The following is a 9,253-nucleotide window of genomic DNA, read 5'->3' as shown; positions in this document are numbered from 1 at the left end:
TTTTTTTGCATCAGACTTGATCTTTTTTGGTCAGTCTCAGCGCTTTGATCGACGTTTTATCGCTGAAATGCTGAACACAGGTGCTTCTTTATATCATAGCTTCTGAATCAGACCAGTGACGGGTGATAACAGCACCATCTGCTGAGGACCGCTTGTCTCTCCCACACAGGATCTCGAGGAAGATTTCACAGAACTCGGCCCGCCGTTTTGAATCCTAATCGGAGCTGACAAGCCGCTCGACCTCTGGGGTTTGGTTTTTTTAACATTCTGACTGGCCTACATACACTTTTAGGGATTACAAAACAGGCCCGGATGAAGCAAAATCACAACGTTTTATTGCAACCAGGAATGGAAAACAGTGGACTTGTTGTGCAAGATTGCAATTCAGAAGTGAAATTAACAGCACTTGTTTAGTGGGAGGTATATAGCTGCATAGAGGTTCATGTGAATGATAAACAAACTTTAGCCTGTAGCATCATCATTTAAAACGCTTAGATAAGAGAAACATTTATCAGAATAAATCTCATGTGATAAAAAAACGTGTGAGCACCGTGCCTTGTCTGGGTTAGTGGCTAATTTACGAGACAAAGCTTTCGTTATAAACAGGTTTTAAAAAGTTAGTTATACACAAACAGGTTAAACGTGAATCGAGCAGAAGCACCCAGAGGTTCATGGGAGCTGCATATAGATAAAGTTGTGCACAGAGTTTAAAGTGATTAAAAACATGTTACTGTGGAATTACTCCAACAACAACAACGACGACAACGACTCCAGAGGTTTCCGCCCGTCGCTCAGTGTCGGCTCGGCCCGACTCGGCCCGGCTCGGCTCAGGCCGCCTTCTTCTTGATGCTGAGCAGCTGAGAGCAGCTCTGCAGAGCCCAGTACAGCAGAGAGAGGGAGACAAAGGCCTGGACAAGACAGACAGACAGAGGAGGGTTAGAGGCCTTCTGTCAGTGGATTACATTCAGAATAAGAGGCTGGAACACTTTGCAAGGACTGAGAACGTGGAGGAGATGAGCTGAACTGTTAAACACCAGCGATGGAAGCTGAACATCTGCTCAAACTTCTGAGGCTTCAATCTGTGGACGCGTTAACGAGCTGAAGTTAAACTGTCTTCAGTGGGTATATATGTGGGATTATCAGTGGTTTGGAAAGACATTTCTCTTTAAATATATACATATATATTTGCACTATTGCTAGAAAATATTTAAATATCACCTGACATGTCAATTACTTCCTCAATCAATCTATTGTTTTTCAGCTCAGAACAATTCCTGAGACACTTTCATTAAATCTGAATTATATTCAGCATTTTACTATCAGAGAAGAAACCTGTCACGTGTTCACATTTGAGAAGCTTGAACCAGGAAATTCAGCCATTTTTGCTTTAAAAATAACCATTAATATTCATTTTTTAACCTCTAGACATTAGTTTTATTTTATTCGGGCAATAAATCATCGATTGTACACGTAACGCACTGATAAATCACTTTTAAAATAATACATAAATCAGTTTTAACCTGCTTAAAAAATCTGCCGACTCAACAAGCAACACCTCCAGAAAATATGATTCTATTTTTTATTTTATTTTTGGGGCTACTTCGGTTTCTACTATCTCTACAAACTTGAAATTAGATGTTTTCTACATTTAATATTGTAGATGAGATGCTGGCTTTTATAAACCTTTGTTTGTAGATCTGATGACAGATTTATGTTTTTATTCTGCTCTCCAAAGTGTCACACTGAATAAAAGCAGGTTGAATCGTCACGACATTAAAAAACCAAACCCCCACTGACACACGGAGGCCCACTGGGAGGATAAGGTGAAGCTAACTGGTGAAAGTGAATCCGTAATTGAAAGAAAACAGCGAGAGGCCTCCGATGCAGCCGGGACGATGTAGAAAGTGGGCTAAGAGGTTAAGGAGCAGGTCTTCTCCCCCGGCGCTCTGGCGACGAGGTCAGAAGGGTCAAAACCGAAAAGGGAACTCGCTATTCGGAGAAAATAAAGGAGGAGGAGGGGGACCAGGCAGAAGCAGGCCTTCGCCTCCACCCCTCGCTGCGTTCTGCCCCATAAACTGCATCCTACATCGCAACTCAAGCCAAAACCAGAGCGTTGTCCATCACAGGCAAAAAAAAGCCTGATGGAGGGAAAAAACAAAGCTGTCCTTCCTCGTGGACACTGCAGCTGTTTTCCTCTGAGGACGCACTGATCTGCTTTTCTACCTGCCGCCCTGCTGAGAGAGGACAGGAGATAATCGGCAGAAGAAACAAAGGAGGAGGAGGAGGGTTTATTGATGCTGATTAGAGATTCTAAATATGCTTTTTTAAAGTTTCCCTTCGTTTCACTGCTCGGCACCAAAGAACATCACGTCTGTAGCTTTAAAATCAAACCAGCCAATAAAGCAGGTAAATGAGCTCCAGCTGTGACAGTAAAAATATTAAATATGACGTAAAATAACATCCATGATCTATAAAAAACTACTTTTAATTTCAATTTCAATACTTTAATGGCATTTTAGTGATGATCCTGATAGAATTTTAGTTACAGAAAAATAGATTTTTACTTGCAATGAAAGCCTGACTTTAATTAAAAAACTTTTATTCTTTATTCTGACAGAGAAAACTATATGAGAATAAAATATAAATGCACTGTGTGTTTGCAATTCTTAAATACTGTGAACCAAAAGTAGTAAAACATTCATACCGGAGTTCATCTATCCATCATTACTTTGATTATTCACAGATAGAAAATAATTAAAAACTAGTCAAAGAGATTTTTAATAAAATGAATTAATGTCTGTACAATTGCAGCAAGAAGCATCTCATATTTCTGTTTTTTTTTAATTCTGCATTTATTCAATTTGCTATTTTGAGTTTTACGAAGTGATTTAATTTCTTTAAAACTGTGTTTTCACGCTAATGTTCGTAACGAATAGCTTTTCCTTTTAATGTTTCTGTTATTCTGTAAAAACTCTCGCTGGCTTTTGCTGTTGAATTATTTACTTCACATGCTTTTATTGTCATCATACACAAGGTACAACGAAATCAAAAGATGGTCTCAACAGCTTTTCTCAAGCACACGCTTTAAAAGTACATTAAAATACACAACGTAGAGGTGAAGTTATCCAGTCAGAGGACCACAAAAACAGTTAATAAACTGTTCGAAGTTAGATGAAGAGAGCAAGTTTCCTTCACTGGATCTACACTGCAAAAGGTAAATATGGACAAAATGTTTTATTAAATATATAAACCAGCAACGAGACAGAATTTCTGATTTAAAGCCTTTCTGTAGGAACGTTACCAGCAGGTTTCACACTGTGCCGTCAGAAACCTAAAAAATCCCGACGACGCCTCCACTGGACTTCCTGGATCACCGTGTTCATCCACAACCTGCTCCTCCTGGTGACTCCACTAAATACGAGAGGCTTTAAAGTCCAACAACAGATTAAAGATAACGTGAAGCCGGATCGTGACGGATTGGGATCGAGAGCGGCGAGCGGGCCTGGCAGAACCTCGCAAATCACGTTTCACTCAAACCCGAGGCCCGAACGCCAGCGAGGCTTCGATCAAAGCCGCATGTGGAGGGAGGGCACCTACTTCTCTCTGCTCCCATCCCTCCTCATTCACTACGCTACATTTTAATAGACTCTGCAGGAAATCCATGTGGGACGGATTACACAGTGGAAGGAAGCAGGTTTGATCGTCTACAAATAAGCACCGCGTCCAGACAGCGGCGGCTCCCGAAGTAGACATCTCAGCAGATCCACTCACACTCACTCCGTTATGGGCAGAAGGCACTTCGTTAAGGGCAGTCGTACGGAAAGCCACGAACATGTGGCTTTTGTAGTGCTTCCTGCTTCTTCGGTGACCTTTATTTACTCTGGGAAGGCTTTTCCTCAGGACCAGTCTGCTGCAGCTCCAATCAAACACTCAGAATCGAGCGTGTTGATCAACAGCAGCTCAGTTACTCAGAGTTTATTTGGTGCAGCAGTTCTGCAACAAACTTCTATGATGTTCTGCTTTAGTTGGAGCTGTTTCTGAAAGGTGTTGTATGGTCCCTCTGCGGTGCTGTACTGACACGGGTTCTATTTTTTTGTCTATCTAGCATCTATCTATCTTTCCCTGAGGTCTTGTACCAAAGGGATTAATAAAGTTTTATTCTAATTCTATTTCTAATCTCATTTATATCAGTGGTGGTTGGCTGAATAGCTCTTGCATGCAAAAGTACACTTCTAGATGAACTGTGCTGCACAGTGGCGCCACTCTCTGGTCAAACAGTCCAGTTTTTGCACTTTAAGAGGAACATCACATGCCACTAAGGTAAAACAAGTCTTTTTACGTGTAATAAACATTGAAAGAAGCATTTAATGGGCATTACTCAAGTAAAAATGCCCTGAATCCACGTTTCAACACAGTGAAACTGCCTCTACTAGAAACACCAGTTTAGTTATTGACACTAAACTGAGAGTTTAATCCTCAGTAAACAACGTCCAGAATCCAAAATCTTCTGGACGCTTAAATCATAGTGAAATATCACTGATCATTTAAAGTGAGCTACTGGCTGTTTCCACATAAAACCATCTGTTCTGACCTCCACAGCCACACCGTTCCAGCCCTGCATTGCATTTTGGGTGATACTGATGGATATGACGCATCGTGGAGATGCGTTGAACACCCCGGGGTGCACTTGGTTACAGCCTTCCAGCCTTCAGCGGGTTAACATGGCAGAGGTCCGCTGTTCTCCGACGCAGCTGCACTCGTGATTGAAATGAAAACAAGGCAGAATGGCTGCTGTCAGACGTGTGATATATGACCTGTAATGGGATGTTTCCAGAGCTCCCTCTCCATATGGCTGCCTACAGTCCACCAGACCTGGCCTGAACTGTATCGGAAAATAATTCTGAGCTTTTTGTTTTGGGCTGGCTGTGCAGCCGGGGTGGGTGGAGTCTGCCGCTGCTGCTGCATGAGGACATTGCTGAATTGCTGAAAATAATGGTCCTTGACCCGAGCATTATGAGTCCTGATACACAAACAACACACGGAAGTTTTAAGTAGAACTGCATCTGTATTTTCTTTTAGTTCTTCCTTATGAGGATTTGGCTGATTTGCAGTGAGCAGCTCTGCTCGCCATGTGGCTGCAAACACAAAGGAAACCAGCGGTAGAAAGCATGTTAGTGCATTTAACTAAAGCAAACACCAGTACGTCTATTCTGTGTTTCTTTACGCCACATTTCAGAGGAACATGTAGTACAGCAGTCGTATAGTATAGTGCAGCACATTTACTGGACAGTTTTAGTTGTTCTACTGCAGATTAAAGGCTCTGCACACCCGTACAGGTGTCTTCAGCTACACTGGCTGATCGGACTTCTGGTCAGGTGTCGGTTTGTTGGAGCAGACGAAACTCTGCGCACTATAAATGGAAACTAGGTGAGTTTCCCTGATACAGCTGGTACAACAAGACAAACACAGGGCGGTGGGAGATGACAATCAGACTGACAGGTGACGCATCCAAAGGAAAAACTTAAACCCTTGTGCAGGATCTGTTGTGTTATTGGGGTTATTTTGCTGGCATGTTTTGAGTCCCCTTGTCTCTTCATACAGAAGGATTAATGCAAATGGTAAATGGTCTGCATTTCTCATTCACACACATTCAAACACCAATGGTGACAGAGCTGCCATGCAAGGTGCTGCCTGCCACTGGGAGCAGCTTCGGGTTCGGTGTCTTGCCCAAGGACACTTCGACTGTGGAGGGACGGGGGATTGAACCACCAACCTTGTGATTGGAGGACAATCCACTCTACCACCTGAGCCACAGTCGCCCAAATCAATGCACACTGAATGGTTCGATGGAAATGATGGTCGGCATACACCATGGCCTTCACAATCCCCACGTCTCAACCCAGCTGAACACCTATGAGAGATTTTATACCAATGTGTCAGACAGCTCTCTCCACCACCACCACCGACCAAACACCAAACATCTCTTGGAGGAACGGTGCTCCATCCCACCAGTAGAGACCTGAAGAACCGGTGCCAAGGCACACTGAAGCTGTTCTGGCGACATGCGGTGGCCCGACACCTTCCTGAGACACTTTCTGTTGGTTTTTCCTTAATTTGTCACCCAACCGTAATTGAAACCACCTGTTTGGGTGCAATAAAAATTATAGGTATATTATATGATGCATCACGACCAATCACACTGCCAAACAGTAAGTAGTAGCACATGCTCCTCGCATCAGTACTCACACATTAGTAATGCCAATAATTCAACACTGACACGGTTTGTGTTTCATAAGACGTGTGCTTACTTGACACCTTTTATAGTTTGATTTTCTGATAATCCTGACATACTTTTACTTAAAGGTGAAGTCAGGAAGTGTAATCCGGTGCTCTTTTTTGTCAAATTCAGCAAAAAAGTCTTCACGCTGTCCGTTCTGTGGATGCACTGATAATAAAATCTGGTGTTTGTACAGCAGCTCTTTGCCTCAGTGAACAGGAAACAAACCAAGAGACTCGGACCAATCTACACCGCAGAAAACGGTGGCCTAAATATAAGATATAAACACTAAGAAGAAAATGACTTAAAAATAGTGAAATTATCTGTCCATGCAGCAAGTAAATTTTACTTGATAAGAAATCTTGAAATAAGATTTTTAACGCTCAATTTAAGATTGTGGTTCAAAATCAAGGACTAAAAATGAGTAAATAACTTTTAAAATAAGCTGAATGATCTATTGTGTCCAAAAATAAGTCCCAGATTATTTGCAGCGTACGCAACACTACTCAACACTGTCGCCACAACATTTCAACTCTATGCAACTAGTTCTATCTAATCTGTCTAATCTAACTAAACTGAAGTTATGTTTTGACCTAAACCCTTTTTCTACCAGATTACATTTGCTATTGCACAACTAAATTTAAGTTATTTCCATTTCTTGTATTGCTTTAGTGTCACTCCTTTCCAGCCAACCAATCACATATGACGTGAAACTGATCACCCTGTCAGCCCAAAAAACGGACGAGAAGCTTCCAACATGCTGTAAAAGGGCTGTACGTTAATGCTTGTGCACGTAGCATCTTTCTCCAGAATTGCAGACTCCATTGTTAAATAGTATTTTGTATTTCTACCTACTGGTATTCCTCTTACTCAAGTAAATACTTCGTCTACCGACAACTGAATTAAAAGAGCTTTTTCATGCACTGGATCATCGCTGAAGTCTGGAATAAAACCATTTCCAGCGCAGTTATTCCTTATAAAAATCCCAGTATTTTCTGTTGAAGTCTATAAAACCCAAAAATGTGAGCCTAGCAAAACAGATTTAGGAATCTAAGATAAAAAAACCTGCATGTCCACCTACACAGATGCACGTCCACGTAGCGACAGACACGACACACGCTGTAAATCCTCCCGTAGCTACACATGTGCACACAAACGGTTATGTGCACGCACAGTCCAACGCAAGGTACACCTGCACATGTGCACAAAAACATGTGTACCTCCACGCACACACACACACACACACACACACACACACACACGGAGGACTTCCTGTCTGTTCATTATGAGCAGATATACAGTCTCTGTGCTCGGGCTGTTTGAGCAGACTCAGGAAGGATACGCTGAGCCGGTTAACGTCCCACCAGAGAGTCGCAGCAGTGCCTAGCTTGTAGCGCTGCCATGAGAAATATCGCCGTTACACTCCCACGCACACGCACACACACACACACACACACACACACGCGGTGCAGCCAGACAAAACACATGTGAAACGGCAGTTGCTGCGTGGTGAGAGTGCAGCAAAACACAAAGTAGTCTGATGACACGCCAATGCAGAGGGATGCAGTTGTTTAGATGTTTTCCTTTTCACATCTGGTCCATGCTGTCATCGGCAATGTGTCGGCTGGAAGGTCACGTATACGGTCAGCAGCCACTCATCCACCGTGCCATTGAAAACACCAGATGAAACCCAGAGGACGGCCGTTTTCATATCTCGACGATGCACTTCAGACCCCAGCAGCTTGGCAACACTTCAGCCTCATGAAGAGAAGTCTTCACCTCATCATTAACCGCGGTTCCCTGGGTGGCCACATTGGGGGAGTTGCCGGTAAATAGTGCACTAGCCGGAAATGTAGAAGCTGAAGCCTTCAGCAAAAGTCCAGAGAAGGGGATGAAAGCAGAGCACAGAGTCTGAGGAACAGACAGGAGGTTAAATATGTTCTTGCAAAATAAAGCCCCTGTTTGTATTTTAATGGAGCAAAGAGAAGACGTTTGGGTCCACTGTGAATTAGTTCAATGGATTCCTCTGAGAAGCAGCACAGATGAATGAGTCTCCAAGGGCCTGTAAGAGGTGTATCTGTACCCCGACTCTTTCAATCCACCCACTGAAATGCATAAAAACTCAAACAGTCTCCGTTGTACATTCCTACTGTGGAGTTTGGAGCCAACGGCTCTTGGAGCCGTTCTGTTTTCCTGCCACATGTGTGGCTTTCTGGCGAGGCACATCCAGAGAGGCAGTAATCAACAACAATCAGCTCAATGATCAGGAAAAATGTCCATCTCTGTCCGCCCGAGCCAAGGCTCTGGCACAGCAGCAGCACTGGCAAACAAAGAGCTGCTGCCAAATTTCAGTTTATTTAACTAACACAATGTGGAGAAAATCTGAAACAGGATCAGATATTGTCTTTATAGAGCAACAAAGACAGCAACGATAAAAAAATGACATTCAAGAATTTGGCAGGAAAATGAAAAGCCGAGAAGACAGACGAAGCTGACAGGAGGCATTAAATGAACTGCCTGAAGAAGATGAGCAGCTCAACTCGCTGTATCAGAAAGAGAAGCAGGTCAGGACCTCAGAGAGGAAGAAGTCTGTCACAGGAAGAGAGAGCACAAACTGTATGGATGTACCAGCCTCACAGAGGGAGAATAAGCAGTCAGGTAGAGTTTAGGGTTCACAGAGCAGGATACGACCAACATGAGCCGTCTGACGACGACAGCTCAGGAGACAGATTGTTGCTTCCCGTATAAAACCCATTTCTGTCCACAGGAGCAGAAGAGATGCTTCAGTGCCATAACGCTGCCTGCACCTAAATTCAAAGGCTTTGAGAGCGAGAACGAGCTCTCGAGCAGTGAGGCAGAGTGGACTAAAGGGCTCGGGGTGGTTCCAGTGTGACATCTCCTCTGCTGTCGCCGTCTGCAGCGATGATTTACTTCAACACCAGAGTGGCTGCTGGAGACACATCCACAGCAAACACG

At 43.3% G+C, this 9,253-nt stretch overlaps 1 protein-coding gene across 1 annotated transcript in view; it reads right to left on the bottom strand.

Annotated features, from left to right (window-relative positions):
- Positions 1-313: 313 nt before the first annotated feature.
- Positions 314-9,253, bottom strand: part of agmo (alkylglycerol monooxygenase) — a 72,982-nt gene continuing 64,042 nt past the window's right edge. The window contains exon 13 of the mRNA XM_008287364.1: positions 314-908. Within this exon, the coding sequence (XP_008285586.1) occupies positions 828-908 (81 nt within the window). The 3' untranslated portion in view covers positions 314-827. The remainder of the gene's footprint in view (positions 909-9,253) is intronic.

Source organism: Stegastes partitus, unplaced genomic scaffold (genome assembly GCF_000690725.1).
Source record: "Stegastes partitus isolate 25-593 unplaced genomic scaffold, Stegastes_partitus-1.0.2 Scaffold497, whole genome shotgun sequence".
In the NCBI taxonomy this organism is placed as follows: domain Eukaryota; kingdom Metazoa; phylum Chordata; class Actinopteri; family Pomacentridae; genus Stegastes; species Stegastes partitus.
Note: the sequence above shows the minus strand (reverse complement) of the source record. Positions and strands in the feature narration are given on the sequence as shown.